General features: G+C 48.2%; 1 protein-coding gene across 11 annotated transcripts in view; it reads right to left on the bottom strand.

Annotated features, from left to right (window-relative positions):
* Positions 1-24,423, bottom strand: part of LZTR1 (leucine zipper like transcription regulator 1) — a 261,156-nt gene that overhangs the window by 31,826 nt on the left and 204,907 nt on the right. For 10 of the 11 annotated variants that reach the window (XR_007774752.1, XM_050956118.1, XM_050956120.1 and 7 more), the window contains 3 exons: positions 21,176-21,332; positions 11,513-11,639; positions 6,870-7,019 (listed from right to left, as the gene is read on the bottom strand). Coding sequence is in view for 10 of the 11 variants with exons in the window: in XM_050956118.1 (XP_050812075.1) it covers positions 6,870-7,019; positions 11,513-11,639; positions 21,176-21,332 (434 nt within the window). In the remaining variant the exon portion in view is untranslated. Of the gene's footprint in view, positions 1-6,842; positions 7,020-11,512; positions 11,640-21,175; positions 21,333-24,423 lie in introns of all 11 variants that reach the window. The other variant, XM_050956124.1, reaches the window with a different exon arrangement.

The raw sequence follows: 24,423 nt of genomic DNA, 5'->3' as shown, positions 1-24,423 counted from the left end.
GTTAAGATGCCAGAAGCTCAAATGGAGGCCCCATCAAGTCCACCAGGATAGTATTAGGTCCCATAGAGGAACTGGCTCCCCAGATACTGGAGGATGGAGATGAAGAAGGTCTTTAAAGAATCTTGCCGCCATGGCATTGGAAAAGACTGATCTTCCAAGAATGGGTGGATGAAACACTGAAATCACCACCAGGTGCAACCTCAAGAGCTAAAGGCAAGGCCAGGCAGCTGAAGACACAGCAAGTACTCTAAGATGTCCTGGATAGAGACCAGCATCAGTTGAACTCTGTGGGCTGAAAACCACACCAAAAAAATGCTTCCATTTTGTCATACAGGCGATTCTGGTACAGAGCTTTCTATTGAATAGAACCTGTAGAATGGCTGCCAAACAACACTTCATTCTCATTTAACCACAAAACAGCCACATAGTGAGATGCAGGGAGCTGAGCATGAGATGCAAGGCATGACCATGATTCTGAGTGAGTAGGTCAGGATGAAGATGAAGGGATAAAGGAGGCTGAATTGACAGAGCAAGGTTGGAGAATCAACACTGCCTCAGCCATGCTGGGACAAGGAGGATGAGCTTGGCCTGATCCGCTTTCAGTTTGAGGATGACCTGTGGTATGATCGGGATTGAGGAAACACATACAGAAGAGCTGGACAGCTGAGATGGAAGGTGTCAGTCAGGGAGCCCAGACAGAATTCTCCTCGAGAGCAGAACAGATGGCATTTCCTGTTGTCCCTCGTAGCAAACAGGTCCATCGTTGGAATGCCCCAAGCTGCAAAGATTACCTGCAGGATGCTTGTCTTCAGGGACCACTCGTGACTCAGGGAAAAATTCATTCTGAGATGGTCTGCAAGATGATTCCGGGCCTCAGGCAGGCAATCGGCTATTAGAGTGATAATCTCCTCAATGCAGAACTGCCATAACCTGACCACCCTGAAATGTGCTCCCCTTGTCTGTTCATATAATGCATCACAACAATATCGTTGGTAAATATGTAAATGATGGCTCCCCTGATGTGGTTCAGAAAGGCAGGACAAGCATTATAGAAGGCCTGAAGCTCCAGCATGTTGATATGCAGTGACATTTCCTGCTCTGACCACAGACCCTGAATTTTCAGTGACCTCAGCTGTGCATCTCAGCCCACCAGGGAGATGTCAGTGACAATAGACCTGGCTGGCAGGGGCTGGACAAAGGGAATGCCCTGACATATACTTTCTGGAAGCATCTACCACTGCAAGGAGTCCAGGACCAGTGGAGGGAGATGGACCAATCTGTCCAAGGAATGAAGAGTCAGATGGTAAACCATCCTGAACCACATTTGAAGGTGTAAAGGCGCAATCTTGCTAACTGAACCATCTGCGTGCAAACAGATATGTGGCCCAAGAACCTCAGGCACATCCAAACTGCCATGGAAAGCTGAAACTGCCCAAAACTGTGTTGTGGACAGTATTGCTGCTGTTGCTGCTGACCATAGTGGCACCTTTGCACTGCCAGTGCATACAAACCCAAGGAACATAGGGTGACCCTAGAATCCTTGAAGAAGTACTGAGTCTTGTCCATCTTGTCTGAAAAAAGCACTCAACCATCGAAGGGCAGATCTATAGCCTGCTGCATGTCAGGAGCAATGCCCAAATTCTGCAGCCAAGATGCCCTTGTCATGGTCTTGTGGAGGCCACAACTCTGACTGAAGTGTCCGTGATGTTTAGCATGGACTGAAATGATATCTTGGCCATCAAGCAGCCTTTGGTAATGAATGTCCAAAATTTCTCTTTAGAGGTTTCAGACAGCTGATCTGCAAACTTAGACATGGACATCCAATTTACAAATTCATATTTGGACAATGCCTGCTGGTTTGCAATCCACATTTGCAGAGAGGAGGAGATGTAAATCTTCCTACCCATAAAGTCCATCCTTTTAGAGTCCTCATTCTTAGCAGTGGACTTAAATCTGCCCTGCCAGCCTCTATCGTTGACCACAGTTATGACCAGGAATTTGGGTCCAGGTGGAAATAAAAGCCCTCAAATCCCTGCACCAGGACAAAACAGCATTTCTCTGGCCTGGTCTACACTATGAGTTTATATCGAATTTAGCAGTGTTAAACCGAATTAACCACACAACGAAGCCCAGTATATCGATATAAAGGGCTGTTAATACCGATATCTGTACTCCTCCCTGACGAGGGGAGTAGTGCTGAAATCGGTATTGCCATTTCGGATTAGGGTTAGTGTGGTCGCAATTTGACGGTATTGGCCTCTGGGAGCTATCCCATAGTGCACCATTGTGATCGCTCTGGACAGCAATCTGAACTCGGATGAACTGGCCAGGTAGACAGGAAAAGCCCCGCGAACTTTTGAATTTCATTTCCTGTTTGCCCAGCGTAGAGCACCGATCAGCACAGGTGACCATGCAGTCCCAGAATCAAAAAAGAGCTCCAGCATGGACCATACGGGAGATACTGAAGCTGATCTCTGTATGGGGAGATGAATCTGTTCTATCAGAACTCCGTTCCAAAAGACAAAATGCCAAAGCATTTGAAAAAATCTCCAAGGCTATGATAGACAGAGGCCACAGCAGGGACTCAATACAGTGCTGCGTGACAAGCGTAACGGAAAGCCAAAGAATCAAATGGACGCTCCCAGAGGGAGGGAAGGGGGACTGAGGACTCTAGCTATCCCACAGTTCCTGCAGTCTCCGAAAACCATTTGCATTCTTGGCTGAGCTCCCAATGCCTCAAGGGTCAAAAACATTGTCGCGGGTGGTTCAGGGTATATGTCGTCAATCCCCTCCCCTCTCCCCCTCCAAAAGAAAAGGGAAAAAAATAATTTCTCGTCTTTTTTCAATGTCACCGTATGTCTACTGGATGCTGCTGGCAGATGCGGTGCTGCAGAGCTACACAGCAGCATCCGCTTGCCTTGCCATGCCGATGGTACAATAGGATTGGTATCCATCGTCATCATCCCGTGAGTGCTCCTGGGTGGCCTTGGTGAGGTTGGCCAGGGGCGCCTGGGCAAAAATGGGAATGACTCCCGGTCATTCCCTTCTTTAAGCTTTGTCTCCTGGAGATTCAGTCCTGCCAGGAATATCATAGCAGCTGGAGGCTGCCTCCCCCCGGTTTTATCTCAATAAAGTCAGTGTTGTTTCTTATTCATGCATTCTTTATTACTTCAGCACACAAATGGGGGGATAACTGCCACGGTAGCCCAGGAGGAGTGTGGGAGGAGGAAGCAACAAGTGGGGTTGTTGCAGGGGCACCCCCTAGAATGGCATGCAGCTCATCATTTCTGCGAGATGTCTGAGACTCTGACCCGGAGCGGCTGTTTGCCTCTCTGGTTCTTTAGTAGACTTGCCTGATATTCTAGGCAGGACTGACTCTACCTTTAGACAAAATGTAAAGAAGGGAATGACCTGGGGAGTCATTCCCATTTTTGTCCATGCGCTCCTGGCCGACCTCATCGAGGCCAGCCAGGAGCACCCATGACAGCAGCAGACGGTACAATATGACTGGTAACCGTCATTGCCAACTTGCAAAGGCAAGGTGATACTGCTGTGCAGCACTGCAGTACCCCACATCTGTCAGCAGCATCCTGTAGACATATGATGATAGTGAAAAAAGGCTGAACGGGCTCCATGGTTGCCGTGCTATGGCATCTGCCAGGGCAATCCAGGGAAAAGGGCGCGAAATGATTGTCTGCCTTTGCTTTCACGGAGGGAGGATTGACTGACGACATTTACCCAGAATCACTCGCGACACTGTTTTTGCCCCATCATGCATTGTGATCTCAACCCAGAATTCCAATGGGCGGGGGAGACTGCGGGAACTATGGGATAGCTATGGGATAGCTACCCACAGTGCAACGGTCCGGAAATCGACGCTAGCCTCAGTACATGGACGCACACTGCCGAATTAATGTGCTTAGTGTGGCAGCGTGCACTCAACTTTACACAATCTGTTTCCAAATACCGGTTTCTGTAAAATCAGAATAGTTCCGTAGTGTAGAATGTGCTTTGTAGTATGTGATACTGAAGCTGGCATTCTCCAAAGAACCCTTGCAGGTTCTAGGAGTGCATCATTAGTAAGAGGAGCCACTCACCCAGGAGCAAACAACTACAGGATATCCAGCAACATAATGGTGTTCTCCTGCAGGAATTCTGCCTTAATGCCCAGGGGAGCAGCCATGCACTGCCAAATGTCCTGTTAGGCCTTGAAATCCTCAGGTATTGGAGGTGAGGAAGAGCCAAGCACTGCCAAATTGTTCCCAATGGGGGGGAACAGTGCTGACCCCAAAGTCAGTGGTGGCACTGAAGTAGCTGACAGTTCCAAAGTGGAGGGCAGTGAGAGCTGCCACAGTAACATTAGTGGTGTGAATGCAATGGTGCCAAGGAGTTTTCCACTGCCAAAGAGGTCTCTTGCACCAAGCCCATACCAGCCCTGCTTCCATAGACTGTGGAAGGGGAACATCGGAGTGTGGTGCCAATGGACGAAAAGGTTCAGCGGCCTGTCCATGCAAGGGGGCTATAAATGACACAAAATCACGGCAAAATCATGGCTCAGTGGAGGGATCAGGATGGAAAGGCAAAGGAGGTCTGTTGCCACCTGATATGCTGCCAACATGGAAACAACTGGTGCCGGTGCCAACATCACTCTTGTTGATACTGGATTCAAGAATCAGAGTCAATGGTAGAATCTGACCTTTCTGCGCAGTATCAGGAAGTGGTTAGAGGTACCCACACCCTCTTGTATGCTGGCATTAACACAATGCTGGTCCACACTCTTTCTGGAGGATGCAGAAGAGTTTTCATGAGACCTGGAGTGATCTTATGTGACCTTTCCCTCAGTGCATTTGATGGGGAACAACTCCTCCATCCCTTTGGAGAGGCACTGGCTCCAGAGCATGAAATGGCAGCACTCTCAAAACCTGAGGATGACCTCCACTCTGATGAGGTCCTCAGTGCTGAAGCAGGCCACACGGCCTGTTCAAGCACGTGCTGCTTAAGGCAAAGGTCCCTAGTCAGCTGAGTCCCTTTCATGAGTGACCTAGGAACTGCACACTGCTCCATGACAAAGACATCATAGTAAGCAGTGTGTGGGGATTGTTGTTGGGGGAATCACTCCTCCCACATAAAAACATTTAAACCATGGTGAGGGCATCACCAGGGAATACTTAGAATATGAGGGTTGGAAGGGACCTCAGGAGATCATCTAGTCCAACCCCCTGCTCAAAGCACGACCAATCCCCAGACAGATTTTTGCCCGAGATCCTTAAATGGCCTCCTCAAGGATTGAACTCACAACCCTGGATTTAGCAGGCCAATGCTCAAACCACTGAGCTATCCCACCTCTTAACACTACATTTAACTAACACTAAGTACTAACTATCTATGACTAGAACAAACACTAGAAAAAGACAGTGAGAGATAGCGAGAGATTGCATGGTTAAGAACCACACAGAGCTCTGATTCCAGCCACATGAAGTAAAAAGGAAATGAAAGGGGTCAGGGTGGTGCTGCCTCATATAGCCAGAGGCTATGGCAAGGAGGTGTGAGCACTTCCCCTTTACAGACATTGCTAAGCGAAGTTCTCCAGCTCCAGGGCCCTAGCACGCACAACCCTAGGTGGAGTACATGGCTGCATCTACTCAAAGAAGCAGCTTAGGCTCTGAATGCCATGTTAGCTGTGAGGGCAGTGTTAGGATTTAGTCAGCTTTGGGCATGCCCACCAGCAGAAATGCAGGTGCCTTTAGGGATTTAGGTGCCTATATGGTTCAGTGGCAGCTGAACAGCAATTTTGTGAAAGTCAGTGATGTCTAGGAGACAGTTAAGCACCTCAGTGTTTTTGTGCATCTTACCCCTAGCTGCCTAAGACACGCCAGTCCTTTCACACAAACAACCCAAAACAGAGTCTGCCGCCATTACAGCACATAGCCCAGTGGTTAACACACTCACCTAGACTGGAAGAGACCCAGATTCATAACCCTCCTCTAGATTAGGGACTTGAACCCATCTCCTACATTCCAGGTGAATACCTTAAGTGCCAGGCTATTAGATATTTTGCGGTAGGTATTTTTCAAGCTGTCCTGTTGGAGCTGTTCCACTTTGTATAATTAAATATTCATTAGGTGAGGAAAAGAGAGAAACTGACTGCATAGATCAGTGGTCTTGGCACTCATATGGGAAAGCCAGGTTCAAGTCTCTGGCTAGTTATAATTAAGGCTATGATTTTGTCATGATGGTCACAGAAAGCATGAATTTGCATTAAGTCCATCAAATGCCATCCAAACCAAATGAAATGTGCTCAAACCAAGTGGTGTTGCAAACTTGTGCATGGGGTCACAGCATCACTCCATCTGCCCCACCATCTCCATCTATAGCAGCATGGACTCTTCAAACCTATGCAACATTGGGACCCCATGTGCTAGGTCACAATATTTAGAGTGGATAGCTGGGCCCAGTCTCACAGGACAAGAGTTGCCATTGTGGGGTGAGTGTGGGGTGGGCTCACCTCCCTCCTTCTGTGACATATTGTTGTTTTCAAGCACCTCTGCCATGACATGTATTTAAAAATGTCCTGACAAAATCATAACACTAGTTATAGTTTAACTCAGCTGAACTGTTTCATGGTCCAGTAGAAGGGCCTGATTCTCCACTGCCTCACAATAAAGACATTTACAGGTGTAATATGCTACTCTTCTGATCTGGCAGATTTTTTTCACTCACTTTGCACAGGTGTAAATGATGACACCAGGTGCATGACATGGCAGAATCAGGCCCAACATATCAAATTAAAGTATTCATAGCAAAAGAAATCCAAAGTGTGTGTTTCAATTGCATCTACAGACCTTAGACTTCAGTAGATATAAGGATACAGGGAATCTTCAGGAGGCATGTTCACTTCACCATAGTAAATGTATCTCAGCATAGATTCAAATGCTTGTTTACTGGGAACCATTTCACCTATAGAAATATTTACTTGTCCATCTTCTGGCATGAAGGAACGGAACATGGCTTCAAAGTAACTGGAAAAGGAAAGGTGACCAATGTAACACAGGAGGATTTTACATAATCACAAGAAAGGTTCTGCAGATGGTTTCACTAAGTACTGTTCGAAGGGGGCTACAAAGCATTGAAGCTTTCACACAGGTTACTTCCTAGCTACTATGGGGAGGGAAAAACTGCCTCTAAATGCCTCCTCAAATATAGTATGCAGTGGTTTTGTAATCATGTTGGTCCCAGGATATTAGAGAGACAAGGTGGATGAGGTAATATCTTTTATTGGACCAGCTTCTGCTGGTGAAAGAGACAAGCTCTTGAGCTACACAGAGCTCTTCTTCAGGTCTCTTCCCAAAGGGGATTTGCTAGTGTTTCCCTCTATATAGTTCATGAGTGGCTTAAAGAACATTCAAACAATTTAGCTGAGTGTATCTCTGCATGCTGGTGGCTGAGTGATCACAGCACCTGGAGCGGTTTACTGCTTATCACTAGCAAAATTTTGTGAGAGACAGCCCAGGTTGGAGAGCTAAGGGGGAACCCACAGCTCCAGGCTGTACCCCAGACATCCTGTCACACTCAACCACCTTGTCTCTCAAATGTTGTATTGTCATGTTTCAGATAAATTATGTGTGAGGCAACGAAGCACCACAATCCCAACAATGCTATAGGATACTATATAGGAAACAATGCCATGTGGATTTTCTTTATGGCAATTAATTTTCAAAAATATAAAAGTTAGGATATAATACACTGTAATAATTCATTTACCTACTTTGCATATGAAGTGCTGGTAAACATCAAACATGATGGGTCTCCTGTTTTTTGGGGGGCTAGACACTAATATAAATGGTTACCTGCCTACTGTACAAGGATATTGTGATGGTTTGTTAGATACTGTTTGTAAAGTACTAAAGTATGTAAATGCTAAGGATTATTATGGTTGGCTTAAAATTTTCCATCAAAACTTTTTTTAATGGAAAATTGGATTTTAACTAAATGAAAATTTTTGCAGAAAGTATTGCCAAAAAATTAAACAAAAAAATCAAGGATTTTTCCCACACAAAGTCAAAATTTTCTGTTAACTCCCTCCATTTTCCAATTAGTTCCAATTATTATTGGATACTGAATGGAAGGAACCCATTTTCACTGGCTATAGGCATTAGTAGGTTTGCCTGTGATAGTATTAGATTGTGCTCATCTACTAACCTTGTTCCATCATTAATAGATAGCTACAAGCTAGATCAGGGGCGGGCAAACTTTTTGGCCTGAGGGCTGCATCAGGTTCGGGAAATTGTATGGAGGACCAGTTAGAGGAAGGGGACATGGCCCAGCCCCCATCCTCTATCTACTCCCCCCCCATAGCCCACCTCCAGGACTCCTGTCCCAACCAACCTCCGGTTCCCTGATGGTCCCCCAGGACCCCTGCCCCATCCCTGTCCCCTGTCTCCTGAACACCCCCCGGAACCCCCGCCCTGACTGCCCCCTGCTGCCCCATCCAACCTCCCCTCCTTCATGACTGCCCCCTCGGACCCACGCCCCATCCAACCACCCCTTTCCGCTGTCCCCTGACTGCTCCCAGAACCCCTGCTCCTAACTGTCCCCGCCGCCCCATCCAACCCTGCCCTTCCTTCCTGACTGCCCCCGGGTCCCTGCCCTCATTCATCCCCCGTTTCCCGCCCTCTGACCGCCCTGATCTCTATCCACACCGCCGCACCCTGATCACCACCCCAAACTCTCCTGCCCTTTATCCAACCCCTCCTGCTTCCTGCCCCCTTACCGCGCTGCCTGGAGCACCGGTGGCTGGCGGCACTACAGCCACACATCATGCAGCACAGAGCACCGAGTCAGGTCAGGCTCTGCAGTGGCATTGCCCCAGGAACTTGCAGCCCCACTGCCCAGAGCATTGTACCAGTGGCAGGGCGAGCTGCAGGGGAGGGGGAACAGCAAGGGAGGGGCCAGGGGCTAGCCTCAGGGGCCAGGAGCTCAGGGGCCGGGTAGGAAAGTTCCACGGGCTGGATGTGGCCCACGGGCCATAGTTTGCTCACCTCTGAGCTAGATCCTACTCTGCTTTCCCTCCTTTTCTACCCTTTCTCTCCATATAACATAACTTGCATCTACTAGCGTGACAAAGTGTTTTTCTTCATCCCACCAGCTGTACCACTCACTTTGGACAATTGATCCTGCTCTCCCTTCCTTTTTTGAATATGTAAGAGTCAGTTTTTTCAGGTGCCTGAATCTGAATGACATGCCCATAATTTCTGGACAAGAGCTGCTGAGTGAACGTTCTTGTCACAGGTTACTATAGACTCCTAATGGCATTCAGTCTTACATTCTCTTCAACTTGTATACCTGATTAAAGCCCTTCACAATTTCTCCCTTCCAAATTCTTCATGTCACAACCAGTCAGGCTTGGCCTGAGATTTCTGCCAATGGCATTCTAGCTGTCTTCCTGTCTAGTTTCCTCTCCTGCTTCATCTGTCCCAGGCCATCTGTAAACCATGCTGATCAGTGAGGATGAAGCTGTATAGGGTCCCCTTATCAAACCCTGAACTGAGGAGAGTTAGATGCCTTAAAAAGGGATTCTCAAAAGCCAGCATGCTGAGGGGAGAGTTGTCTAAGCCAGTCAATAGGAAATGCTGAGGAGAGGGATGCAGCTTCCTCTTAAAGGGAGGGAGGTGCCTCCCTCTAGCTGGGGGTCACAGCCATGAGACCTCTGGAATCAGTCACCTAAGCTGGGCCAGCCCTTTCTCAACAAAAACTGAGAAGCAGGAGGTGATGACCCTTTACCAACAGTCCCGTGGCTAAAGAACTCATCCACAATTTGGGAGACTCAGGTTCAAATCCCCACTGTGCTTGATGTGGAGCAGTGTTTTGAACCCAGGTCTCTCACATCTCACACAAGTGCCATAACCACTGGGTTTGAAGATTGAAAGGTGATTTAATTACCATGTCCCTTATATTTTCTTCACAGGTACTAAAGGGCTCTTTAATGAGGAAGTCAGAATAAGAACCTGTGGCTGGAAGTTAAAGCCAAATGCAAATTAGAAATAATACACATAGTGAAGGTGATTAGCCATTAGAACAAACTATCAAGGCAGGTGGTGGCTTCTCTATCTCTTTAAATCAAGATTGCACATCTTCTCTGGAAGACATACTTTAGTCAACCACAAGTTACTGGGCTCAATACAGTGTAAAAGGGCAAGATTCTATGGCCTGTGATATACATGTCAGACTAAATGATGTAAGGGTCCCTTCTGGCCTTGGAATCTATGAACCATTTATCTCACCAACAATCCCCTTATCCTTTTCAATTACTCCCTTTACATGGTTTAACAGGCCTGCTGATTCTCCATTGGCTTCTTACTTTGATGTACTAATATAGGACTAGATCACGCCTATCTTTAACATAGCCATATATAGAGCAGAGTCCCAGTTCTCTCGCTCAGCCAGGTTAAGGCAGTCTAGATTGCAGCTCTATGCACTGCAGAACCCAATGCCATGTACCCAATGCTCCCCCTATGACTCAGTGAAGAGGGTACAGGGAAAGGTAGAATCAATATAGACCTCTCCCCACTACATGCACCAGCAAAGGAAGCTGGTTGGCTGTGCCAGGGAGGAGAAGTATGATACACCCTTAAATGGGTAAATTATTTACACCTGCAACCAAGTGGGAACCCAGAGAGACTAATCTACCCCCTAATGTATTGATATTTTTATGTTTGTTCAATGGATTCTTAAATCTCTACCTCATAGCTTACATACCAAAGTTTAGGCCTCATTCTATTAGCATAGCTTGAGCTGCAGTTCCATTTTTTAGAACATCCTTTTTATTCTTTTTGAACACTTGTTCCTTTTCAGTTAGGGTACATCTTCACTACCCGCCGTATCGGCGGGTAGCAATCGATTGCTCGGGGATCGATATATCGCGTCTCATCTAGACGCGATATATCGATCCCCGAATGCGCTTATATCGATTCCGTAATTCCACCAACCCGAACGGAGTTGCGGAATAGACAGGGGAAGCCGCGGACATCGATCCCACGCCGTGAGGACGGTAATTCGATCTTAGATACTTCGACTTCAGCTATGTTATTCACGTAGCTGAAGTAGCTTATCTAAGATCGATTTTCCCCCGTAGTGTAGACCAGCCCTGTATGACAGTAGTTTTATACGTGATTATTTGCTTCTTTTTTAAATTGTGGTAGGATATAGACCTTCTATTATTCAACTAAGGTTTTGATTTCCTAACATTTCCCTGCTGGAATGGCAAATTAATTCACATTTTAGTCACTGTTGCTTAATGGCTCTATTATGTTTAATTTATAGGGGGAAAATCCTATGTATTACTCAGATCTCAGTGAATAGAAACCCATTCTCTTGTGAGCTCCAAAACAAGCTGATCCAAGATGCAGTACTAAGAAATCATGTCTACACATGACATTTGTTACTGCTCTAGTAAATGACGACTCTTTAAAAAAGTTTCTAAGTTTCAGTAAATGGTTGATCAGAGTGCACACACCTGGAGCGGGCTGCCAGAATTGCCTTATGTGCTGGTCTTGGGTGGCCATCTAACAGGAGGATGATATCACAAAACTCGATCCCAGCTCCTTCTAGATAAGCCTTCATATCCTGAATCAAAGATGTTCCTGACAGAGGCAACACGGTGAAATGATTAAAAACAAGACATTTCCAGATAATCAGCTGCTATAAAAGTTAATACACGGTTGAGCCACATCTACATATAGGTTTTCCCATGGGATCAAGGGAGTTGTTAGTAGGCAGGCACTTCATCACATTCTCAGAGCTATAGGAGGCCCCTTCTTGTACGCCATGGATAAGGCCAGGACATGATGCCTGGAAATTTGTTCGTATGTAAGGCTCATGCCCTTAGTGAGGTTCTATACCCGCATCCTTTTCCTTACCTCAGGTACATTTGCCTCAGTCCACCTCCTCACCCACCCCCAGTCCCTCTTGTGCCAACATTACTAACCTCACACCCATTCCCCCTCCACTTCTCTTGCTGTCTCTGGAATGCCATGACATATCTACAAACATATCTACAAAGATCTCAGCCACCCGCGACCTCTTCCTATCTTACTCCTTTCAGCTCCTGGCTCTTCAAGAGACCTGGATTCCTCTGCAGCTGCCGTCTCTTATAGAGGCCTCTCCTTCTCTCACACTCTTGCCCTGGATCAGACTGTAGTGGGGTACGGGACTTCTCCTGTCCCCTTGCTGCTGTTTCCAATATCTCCCTCCTCTCTTCTTTTGAACAGTGCTGCATCTGACTTCTCTCATCTCCTTCTCAATATTGCTGTCACTCAACATCCATCCAGCTCCTCCCCATCAGCCTTCCTCTCTGATCTCAACTCCTCACTCTTTCTCTCTCTTCCTCTCCTCACAATCTCCCACACTCAGCATCAGAGACTTCAGCTGCCATGGTAACAACCCATCCAACCCCTTAGCTGCACACTTTCTTTTCCTCTCCTCTTCATTCAATCTGCAGCCCTCGGTCAACTCTCATTGAATTTGATCTCAACAAGCATTGCTTTCTTTGATCTCTGTTGCTGAGTTCCCTCCCTTTCAGCATCACCCATTTCCTCCCAACTCCCTCATGCCCTGTCAGTTGGTCTTTCTGCAACTTCGTCCTTCAACATCAGTGACTTCTTATCTGCTCTCAGCCTTCTCATCCTTTCTTCCATTGATATAGTTGTTGATTCACTTCTTCCCTCCACCTTTGTCTCTTTTGCCTCCCTCTCTCACTGCAAGATCTGCCTTGCCAACCTCCAGCCCGAGCTCACTCCCAGCATGAGGAAGTTACTTACCTTACAGTAACTGGAGGGTCTTTAAGATGTGTGGTCCCTATCTGTATTCCATTAGGGATATGCATGACTCCATGCTCCCAGAGTCAGAGAATTTTGAAAGCAGTGTCCGCTGGCTCGCATATGCACCCTTACTTTCCTTGGGCCTCCACCCAAGGAGATAAAAGATGGAGCACACCAACCACCTCTCCCATTCCTTCTCTACCATGAATCTAATCAAGGTCTGAAGCAGAGGGGAAGGAGAGTGGGTAGTATGTATGATAGGGATCACAAATCTCAAATAACCTGTAAGGTAAATAACTTCTTCTTCAAGTACTGGTCCCTATGTGTATTCCATTGTGGGTGACTGACAACTAGTACTCAAGAAAGAAGAGAGTGCAAGGAGGCAGGTGGCAGAGTTGCATGAAGGACCGTTGCCCCATAGCATGCCCTATAGCAGAGTCTTCTACTAAAGCATAATGACTCGCAACCATATGGTTGGAAGTCCACGTAGCTGTTTTACAAATGTTAACCAAAGACACTTCCTCAAGCAATGCTATAGACATTGCTTGTGCTCCTCCTGTGTGCGGGAAGGAAGGCAAGACAACTGACAGCAGAGTCAGACATAACCTGAGATCCACTCAGAGATCCTCAGAGGAGATAGCTTGACCTTGGACACTTTCTACTGTGGCTCAAACATTGGGGGGGAGGGGACAAGAATTGCATCAGGAATGTTGGTTGGAAACTTATTTAGATGTGTCCCTAAAAAGGATAATGTTATTCGGTGGTTGGATCATCAGTTTCCCTAGTATGAACCAGGTACTCATGATGAGTGCAATGAGAACACTGATCCACTACCCTCTGCCACCCAGTGGCTGCTAACAGGCACCAGAACTAGAAGTTGAATTCCGACAGAGCAGAGAACTCCAATCCTGGAATCTGCTAGGTTGAATTCTGGGTTCCTGAATGTCCCTGATTGTATTTAAACCCAAGCACAGGAACAAAAAGTTGTCCATGTAACTGGGTTGCCCCTGCTCAGGACTGTTTCCCTTGCACTACCTGCTCCTACTACCTGACTCTGATCTCCTGGTAACCTGATCCTGCCTGACTCCTTACATCTGACTCTTGATCTGCCCTCTGGCATATCTCAGAATCTAATCTCCTGGTATCTGACCCAGTGTGGCTCCTGACTCCTGATCTGACCACTAGGTCAGACTCCCCATGTCAGTTTGCATAGACCACTTAAGCCACAGGAGTGGGCTTGGTGCCAGTAAAATGGAGCTGGCTAAACCTCTGGAAGCACTGGGCACTCCCAAGTGGGTCTGCCTGACTTCAGGCTGACAATTAAGCCTTGCAGGCCTAGATCATTCAGCTGACCTCGGAGGAAAAACTGTCACCTACCTTTTGTAACTGTTGTTCTTCGAGATGTGTTGCTCATGTCAATTCCATTCAAGGTGTGCACGCACCCATGGGCAGAGTTGTCGGAGATTTCTGCCTTAGCGGTATGCATAGGGCAAGCTGTGGCGCCCCCTGGAGTGACACCCCATGCGCCCTCTCAGTTCCTTCTTGCCAGCAACTCCAACAGAGGGGCAAGAGGGCGGGAAGTGGAATGGACATGTGCAACACATCTTGAAGAAGAACAGTTATGAAAGGTAGGTAACTGGTTTTTCTTCTTCGAGATCTTGTTCACGTCAATTCCATTTTAGGTGACTCACAAGCAGTATCAATGGAGGTGGGCTCAGAGTTCACAGCTTAGCAGCTTGCAGTACTGCTCTACCGAAATCAGCACTGTCCAAGACCTGCTGGGTCAGCGCGTAGTGGGACATAGAAGTGTGGACAGATGACCATGTGGCCGCTCTACAGATGCCCTGGATAGGCACATGGACCAGAAAGGCTGCAGAAGAGTGGGTGGTGACGATTGCCAGGGGTGGCACCTTCACTTGGTCATAGCAGAAGTGAATGCAGGCAGTGATCCAAGAAGAAATTCTTTGAGTGGATACCGGGTGACCTTTCACCCTGTCAGCCACTGTGACGAACAATTGCATTGTCTTACGGAATGACTTGGTCCCATCCACATAGAAGACCAGAGACCTCCTAATGTCCAGGGCATGTAGCCTGCGCTCCTCTTCTGACTTATGCGGCTTTGGAAAGAAGACCAGTAAATAAATGTTCTGACTCCAGTGAAACTGAGAGACTACTTTAGGAAGAAAAGCTGGGTGCAGCATTAGCTGGACCTTGTCCTTGTAGAAGACCGTTTACGGTGGCTCCAAGGTGAACACCTGAATCTCGGATACACAACAGGCCAACATCACTGCAACTAGGAACATGACCTTCCAGGAGAGGAGGAGAGAGCAGGAAGCCAAGGGCTCTCTAAGGGAGGACCCCTGAGTTGAGACAGCACCAGATTCAGGTCTCATGGAGGGATGGGGTCTCTGACTTGTGGGAAGAGGTGCTCCAGGCCTTTAAGGAATCTGGCCATGATATCCTGAGCAAAAACAGACGTACCCTATAACAGCGGGTGGAAGGTCGAGATGGCAGCTAGATGGACAAGTTCTGGAGCTTGAGATGCAGGAGGTAGTCCAGAATAAGATGCAGTGAAGCCCGCTAGGGACGAACACCTTTGTCTGCAATCCAACAGATGAACCGTCTCTACTTGGCTATGTAGGTTGCACTGGTGGAGGGCTTCCTGCTTCCCAACAGAATGTGCAGAACCTCTGCCGAACACTGCTGCTGCTGCACGTTTAACCACGCAGATGTAGTGCTGCCAGGTTGGGGTGCAGAAGACTCTGTGGTTCCAGGACAACAGGTCCAACCTCAATGGTAGCTGGAACGGGGTTGCTCCCAAGAGATCCAGAAGGGTGCTGAACCAGTGCTGGCCTGGCTACACCGATGCCATGAGGATGATCCTCACCCTGTCCTGTTTGATATTCATGAGGACTCTTGGCAGCAACGGTACCAGAGGGAAGGTGTACATCAGGTCTCCTGACCATGGGAGCAGAAAGGGGTCAGACAGGGCTGCTCTATCCATGCCCCCAATCAAGCAGAAGACGTGGCACTTCCTGTTCTGCATGGAAGCAAACAAGTCCACCTGGGGAGTTCCCCATCTGTGGAAGATGGAGCTGACCACCTCTGGACGAATTCACGGCGAGACAAGAATGTCCTGCTGAGGCAATATGCCAATGTGTTCTTGGACCCCGTAAGATGAGTGGCTACGAGATGGATATTGTACTGTAGACAGAAGTCCCAGAGCCAGAGGGTTTCCTAGCAAAGGGCCGACGATCTGGCTCTGCCCTGCCTGTTGATATAGAAAACTGTAGCCATGTTGTCCGTTAGGACCCTGTACCACCCTGTCTTATATACAAGGTAGAAAGGCCTAGCAGGCCAGTCAGACCGCTCTGAGTTCCCTGACATTGATATGAAGGGAAAGAGCTTGACTTGACTAACGGCCTTGAGTGTTGAGATTGCCAAGGTGGGCTCCCAAGCCCAGGTCTGAGGTGTCAGAGACAAGGAGCACCAATGAGGGTGGGGCCGCAAAGGGAACATCTTCCAACAACGACGTGGGATCCTGCCACCAGACGAGGGACGCCAGGATGCTGTCCGGAATCCTGACCACCCAGTTCATGTTGTGCCGGCTGGGGACATAGACTGATGCCAGTTATGCCTGAAGAGGTCTGAGGCGGAGTCATGCATGCCAGACCATGTAAGTACACACTGCCATGTGGCCCAGCTGCCTAAGGCACGTGTGGGCGGTGATGAGTGGGTGGGCCTGCAAGTCCACGATAAGGTCCGACATGGCCTGGAACCGCGTCTCGGGGAGGAAAGCCATGGCCCAAGTGGAGTCGAGGACCGATTCAATTAACTCTATGTGTTGTACGGGGCTTAAGGTTTACTTTGTCTAGTTTATTATAAACCCCAGGTCGCGACAGGTGGAACAGACCAGATCAAGATGCTTCCACACCTGACCCGGAGACCAGCCCTTTATCAACCAGTTGTCGAGGTATGGGTATATTTGGACTCTCCGACGTCTCAGGTAAGCAGCCACTGGTGCTATACATTTTGTGAATACCCTTGGGGCCAACGAAAGACCAAAGGGCATCGTCATAAACTGGAAATGGCGCCTCTCGCTGAGCTGGAGTACAGGAGTTGACAGGAGAGCGCTCAGGGATCGATTTATTTTGTTTAGTCTTGACATGATAAATCGATCCCTGCTGGATCAATCGCTGCCCGCTGATCCGGCCGGTAGTGAAGACATACCCTGAGTCTGCGGGCGAAAGTTCTTACAGATGCAGCACCTGTCCTTGCGATGGCCTTCTCCCAGACACTTAAGACAGCTATCGTGCAGATCGCTGATTGGCATCGGCCTGCTGCATGATGCACATGGCTTAAAGCTGGAGTAGTGGGGCAAAGTCCTAACAGGGGACTCTGTTGACTAACTAACACTATCAGCTAGCTAACTATGAAACTATGTACAACCACAACTAGCAAGTCAATGGATACACTGCTACTGTTCTTGTGAAGCAAGACAAGGCACTCCAACCAGCCGTCACGGGTGGTAAGAAGGAACTGAGAGGGTGCATGGCCAGCAATGCCTGATATACTGCTGCATAGGAGAGCCACTTGAGGGGGTGCCACAGCCAGCCCTACGGATTCCGCTAAGGCAGAAATCTCCAACAACTGTGCATGTGAGCGCACGCACACCAAAAATGGAATTGACATGAGCAAGCGTTCAAAGAAGAATTAGGTATTGCAAGAGTGAGTCACACAGTTGCATGCTGAAAACACTGTACTCCAGACATGGCTCACAGTGCCCTGTTCCCTGATATGTCTGCCAGAATGGTTTGATGGTAATCACCAGTGATTCCATAGTTTTATAAACCAGTGCTGCCTCCTGTGCATAATACATCCTCAGTCCTACCCTACTGATTATATAAAGGTAAGCTTGGTTATCAGCCTGCTGTTCGGGGAAGCCTCTCCCCTCTTGGAGTGCGACATTTTGGTATTGTCAACCTGGGAGATCTTCCTGCAAGTCAGTTCAGTGCTGTTTGGTGAGCTGCACCAAGCTCCAACAGCAGAGGCTGCTCTAAGAAACATCCAACAAAGGCAGGGAACTATAGGCTCATAAGCAGTACAATTCTGCCACCTCATCGCTGATACAGATTGGAATGAGGTGGCACAGCTATACCAGTTCTGGTGGGATCCGTGAGAAGAAATTAAAGATGAATTGCCCTGGGTGGAAACTTCCACAAGTCTGCATGCCCTCATGGATCTCACCATCCATACAGACAACTGGTTACAGGAACAAATGGAGGAAAAAATGGGGGTCATTTTCTGTTACTTCTTTATCAATGCTTCCTGCCAAGTTGATGCAGGTGGACATAGGCTATTGACAGCTCACCCCTGCAGAAAAGGAGTGACACTGCCAGCACCATCTCTGCTTCTACTCTGGTGAGTCAGGTCACTCCATCTCTGCCTGCCATGTATGACTCCAAGGTATCAGGAAAAAGAGCTCTCCCACACGTTGGTCTTGACTGGAACACACCCTGAACTCTGTCCCAGGGCTTCTCACTTGCAGGTGTTGATTCAGTTGCTCATACCCAGGGTGACCCTGTAAACTCCTGTCTCACTAGTTCTCATCGAGTCAGGTGAACCCGACTGCTTTGCAGACACAGGTGAGGCTTGGGTCCTGCATATTCCCCTGCAAAGCAAGATCACTCCCAACCTCATTGAGACTACTGATGGTTGGTTCCCCTTAATCTCCTGGTCCAGTAATGGAGGAAAAAACTCCCCTGGAGGCTGTGATTAAGGGGCATCAAGAAATGTTACAATTTGGCATGACCCTTTCTCCACACTTTCCCCAATCCTCGGTATCTCCTGCTGGCTCGCCACAATCCACTCATGTGGTGGCAAGCACAGGAAGTCTGTCTTCCATTGGAGTTTTGTTAGCAGCACTGTTGGGGACCAATAGATCCTGTTGCAGCACCTAAACTCAAAAGGCTCAGGCGGGGGGGGGGGGGGGGGGGATCCAGGAAGAACCCTCTGTTGAAGCTACATTGGAATGTCCCTTGAAATACCAAGACTAGGCTGATGTTTTTGAAAAGAGGAGTGCAGAAACCCTGCCTCCACACCAAGACTATGACTGCCCAATAGAGTGCAATCAGGAGCAAAAATACCACTATCTGGGAGGAGCTCACCACCCAGTCCAGGTATTCACTGATCATAAACATCTGGAGTACCTACATAGGGCAAAAACCTTAAACCAAGGGCAGCTTTGATGGGCCCTATTTTTCTCCCAATTTGATTTCATCATCATGTATCATCCCAGGTCCAAAAATGGCAAGGTTGATGCCCTGTTCTTTCAAACCGCTTACCCAAATCCCTCAAATTGTACCCAGTCTTCCATATTTCCCTCTTGAAAGCATCCACAGAAAATCTCTTCCCTGACTGAACAGCCATCACCCTACTAGTTCCAGTTCAGGGCCACAAGAAGTCTGAGGACTGAGCTATACTGGGCACCAGATTATTGTGGTACCTCATAGACTAGGAAGGCTATGGCCCCAAAGAGCAGTACTGGGAGCCTGCCAGTAACATTCATGCCCCATAACTTATACAAGACTCACAAATGTCACCCACAAAAGCCTGGCATGACAATGCCCCAGGGCACACCTGAAGAGGCGCAATGTGAGGTTCATGGGACTTGAAATTACATCTGCTGGAGGCCAAGCAGATGGCCCTTCCACACTGCTAGAAATCAGCCTTGGCAGTGCCCAAGGCAATAAACATGCATCCCAGGAGACCAGTCACTGTGGGGAGTGCCACCCACGGTAGTGATGACTGGCAGCCCCACCTCATATCTCCAATTGTCCCAGACCTACTATTTAAGCCTGAAGGGAATACCAGGAAGTTGTATGTGCACCAAGCCAGATCCCTGAACTGCTGCTGAGACAGACACTTAATCATTCTTGCTTCCTTGCTTCATTCCTGGTTCCTAGTTATTGACTCCAGCTTACCCCTTGGCTACATCTCCTGGCTATTGACTCCAGCCTGACTCCAGATTTATCCTAGGTTCCAGACCCCAGCTACCAACTCAGCTCCCTCAGGCGTGACCACCTAAAGCTCTAACCACTGGACTTTACTGCCTATGCCCTGATTCTGGACACAGGCTACCCTGTTACATACGGGCTACTGACACACATGCCATTGGTATAAGGGCCTCAACAGCAGGCTTACTATGTCCCATCACTCTCTTCAATCTGGTAGCAATGATTAGTGTGCACTGACACTCCTATCCTGAAGCCTGCAGCAGGGCATAGGTCAAACCCATGACTCTTCTTAGCCCCAAAGTGGGGTTCAACCTACCACCATGCCTTATCAGACCTTCAGCAGGGATTACCCATCCTCCTCTCCCCTCTGACTTGCAGGCTGCCCTAGCTCACTCTCCTTTTCACAGTGCTAAGCCCTGGCCTTCCTCCCACCACCCTAATACTCATAGGCGTCAAGATGAGAAACATTCTCCAAGGGATAGTTCTTCAAATAAGCTGAATGGTCTGGTCCACATCATGGAGCATGTTCCTCTAGACAGCCCTTCAGGGACACTTCAACTAATGGAGTGCAAGGGAATAATGGGGCAAAAAACGTTTTAGCAGAGGGCTCCTAGCTGTGGAACACCATGTCATTAGGGATCAGGAGGAGTCTATCTAGGGACCTGAATGGCTTTCCATTGTAAGTATTTAAAATCAGAAGAAACTATAGCAATCTATAGCAATCTCTCTCTTCTCCCTTCTTTCCTTTCTAGCCCTTATGAGAAATAGCTGGAGTGTGCGCGTAGATATGAGCATGGGTGAATTTAAACCTTACTGAGGGAAGGATAATGCAAAGAGATGAATTTGCATTTCTGCATTCAGGAGTCTCCTACTATTTATTCGTTGATGGTTTCACTGTTCCCACAGAACACACCTTTTGCAGGAGGTTGTGGCTGTGGAAGGGGAGGTGATCTCTCTGGTACCTAGGCACAATGCAATGGAGGACTTTCATTACCTTGTGCTGACCTTAAATGGGCAGCCAGGTTGTATTGCTAAATAGGTGAGACCAGCTGGAGCTTTTTCAGGGCTTATTACCAGATACAGTGAGTAGAAACAATTGAACCCAAAGGTCACAAATGGGAATCACTGTGATCAGGTCTGTTTCTGACAGAGTGTCAGCAATCCTGAAGCTTAGTCGGTGCAAATATTGGCATGTCGTTGTATGCACCTAGGAGGCAGTATAGGTGCCACTAGACTGACTGAGCAATCAATGTCCAGCAATCAACTATTCCTGAGTGTAGAAAAGGCCCAAGTCTCAAAAAAACCAATAGTGTGATTATTAGTTCAGGAAGGAAAATACATTACCAATATCCACAGGCTGATCGGAATGTGTTCGAACAGGAGGCTGCTGTTTTCTTCGTACTATCTCCACTATCAGGGATGAGGAAAGATGCTCAAATTCCTTCATCATTATTACCTGATTAAAATGTGACTCTTTAACCACAAAGTTCAGGCAGTGTTCCTTAAAAAGTGAAAAACAGTCTCATCTGAGGAAACTCTATAATTTTATACAGAATAGAGGATAAACCATTACAAAGCATCCATTCCAAAATACCCACTGAAGGTTTCCGATGGTATTAACCACGAGAAGAGAACTAGATGGCTTTGCACTAGAATCCTGAAAAGTCAGTATCACATAGCATAATCTTTGTTATTCTTTCTGATATTAAATACAAAAAGCTTTGTCAATGCAACATTATTTATGCATAAAATTAAGCACTCAAAATGGAATGCCCAAGTTAAGGTTAAGTATCAGAGGGGTATTCCTGTTAGTCTGGATCTGTAAAAAGCAACAAACAGTCCTGTGGCACCTTATAGACTAACAGACGTATTGGAGCATAAACTTTCGTGGGTGAATACCCACTTCATCAGATGACTGTGACAACCTTGAATGCACAACCTTGCCTCTACCCACGTAAGTGTATGTGTTATGACACAATGTACTTATACAATCATGTAATCTCTCAAATAATGCTAAATGACATCACACATTTTTATTCTAAACCTTTAGATCAGATGCGTAGCATCTTGTAACATATTCAATCATGTATAAAGAATCATATCATACAGTAAATGTAGTTCTTAAAGATGTGTTGTCTACCTAGATTTCATTTCTGGGGCACATGCACCCTGTTTGTGTGAAATTTGATTCTTTTTGCCAACAGTATCCATTGGGGCTGCGTCTGTGACCTGGATACTCTCATGCCTCACACCTGAAGACATGCACTGCAACGATAAACCCACAGAATTAAGTCTCAGAGTCTGGATCAACTGACTCAGGCTTATGGGGACTAAAAGTGGCAGTGCAGACATTCAGGCTCAGGCTAGAGCCCAGGCCTCCCTCTTACAGAGTCTCAGAGCGTAGGCTTTAGCCCAGGCCCAAACTTCTACGCTGCAATTTTACAGTCCCACAGCCCGAGCCCCTGAGCCTAATTCAGGGGTCTTTTATTGCAGTGTAAATGTACCCATAAAGGCCAGAGCAGACTTAACAATCCCGCAGTTCCTTTGTCAACATACAGTCCCAGAAGAGTAGGAAATAGTAGATACAGGAAAGGAAGTGGATCGTGTAAGCTATGTGAATAACACACCTTGAAGGTGTGTTACAAGGTAAATAATTATTCCTTTTTCTTTAAGTGACTGTCCACACAGATTCCACTTCTGATGACTATCAAACAGTGACCTTACAGTGGGCCTTGGAGTTCTGTTTAAATAATGAATGCAAGGCAGCTCTACCAAAGTGGGTGTCTGATCTTGAAGTTTCAAATAAGGAAGAGTGATGGTAAAAGTGTGGACTGATCCCAATGTCGCTGACCTGCAAATTTTCAACTCCTCCTGCACCCCGCCCCCCAACTCCCTGCGCTGAGCCCCCTGCCTGCACCTCACACCCTTACTGTACCCCAACTCTTTTCCCTGAGCACTCATAGGGAAAAATTAGCTGGTGTTCCACACCCACCTGCAGCCAAGCTCCCCCCTCCTCGTCTCCGTCTCCTCCTCCTTCCTTGAGCGCGACATGTCCCCGCTCCTCCCTCTCCCTCCCAGTGCTTCCAGCTGCCCACTGCTTAACAGCTGTTTGGTGGCACTTAGGACTTTCTGGGGGGAGAGGGAGGAGTGGGGACGCAGCATGCTCCGGGGAGGAGGCCGAGAAGAGACAGGGCAGGGGTGGGGACTTGGGGGAAGGGGGTGGAATGGGGGTGGGAAAGGGGCAGGGCTGGGGTGGGAAAAGGCGGGGTGGGGCAGGGACTTTGGGGAAGGGGTGGAATGGGGGTGGGGCAAGGGCGGTGCAGGGGTGGGAAGAAGCAGGGCTAGGGGGGTCGAGGTGAAGCTGACATCTATGATTGTGAAACATATGTAACATTATATATGAAATTATAAATGCTCTCTATAATGTTATTAGAGCATGTTTAAGACCAGATTGCCTAGCCTAGGCAAAGCCGATAAACAAATTTGTCTTAGACAAAGGAATTTGTTTAGCCTTAATTTACATATTAGCACTAAACAAAGCCATCAAGCTAAATCAAGTGGGGGTTAACCTGAGACTGAACTCAGGAGACAGAATTAACATAGTTCTTGCATCCCTGAGAGAGACAGGAGACTGAATCTCCAGTAGGCCATCCTAACTTTTAGAACAAAAACAATTTTGGGAATATAAGGGACAGAGACTTCATCTTGATCAGGGGTGGGCAAACTACTGCCCGCAGGCTGTATCTGGACCCTCAGAGCTTTGGATCTGGTCAGCGGGATTGCCCCCCGTGGCACCGCGGGCCCCATGCCACTCCCAGAAGTGGCTGGCACCACGTCCCTGCAGCCCGTGGGTGGGGGGGCAGAGGGCTCCATGTGTTGCCCTTGCCTCCAGGCACTGCTCCCCGCAGCTCTGATTGGCCGGGAATGGGGAACCAATGGGAGCTTCGGGGGTGCTACCTGGAGGCACGCAGAGCCCTCCACCCCCTACACCAGGGACCGCAGCGCTTCCTGGAGTGGTGCGGGGCTGAGGACAGGGCAGGCATGCAGGGACCCTGCCCTGGCCCCAGTGCGTGCCGCTGCCACTCTGGAGCTGCTTTAGATAAGTGGCATCAGGCCGGAGCCTGAACCCCCAACTCCCTGCACTGAGCCCCCTGCCTGCACCTCGCACACTTACTGCACCCCAACTCCTTGCACTGAGCCCCCTTGTACAGCCCGCACCCCTCCTGCACCCCAACCCCCTGCCCTGAGTGCCCTGTTACATCCTACACCCCAACCCCCTGCCCTGAGCCCCCTGCCACACCATGCACCCCTCCTGCACCCCAGCTCCCTGCCCTGAGCCCCCTCATACACCCACACCCCTCCTCTGCCCCAATCCCTTGCCCTGAGCCCCTTCCTGCACACTGCACACCACACCCTCTCCCACACCCCACACTCCCAGCCCCTGCCCTGCATACAATTGCCCCACCCAGATGTGGCCCTCAGCCCAAAAAGTTTGCCCACCCTGAGCCTGATCCTTCACTTTAAAGATCCAAAGAAACCAAGCAATTTGAGCTGTGAGATGGGTCCTGGCCAGGCCAGCCTGTGAAAAGATT

This window comes from Gopherus flavomarginatus, chromosome 5, assembly GCF_025201925.1.
Source record: "Gopherus flavomarginatus isolate rGopFla2 chromosome 5, rGopFla2.mat.asm, whole genome shotgun sequence".
In the NCBI taxonomy this organism is placed as follows: domain Eukaryota; kingdom Metazoa; phylum Chordata; order Testudines; family Testudinidae; genus Gopherus; species Gopherus flavomarginatus.
Note: the sequence above shows the minus strand (reverse complement) of the source record. Positions and strands in the feature narration are given on the sequence as shown.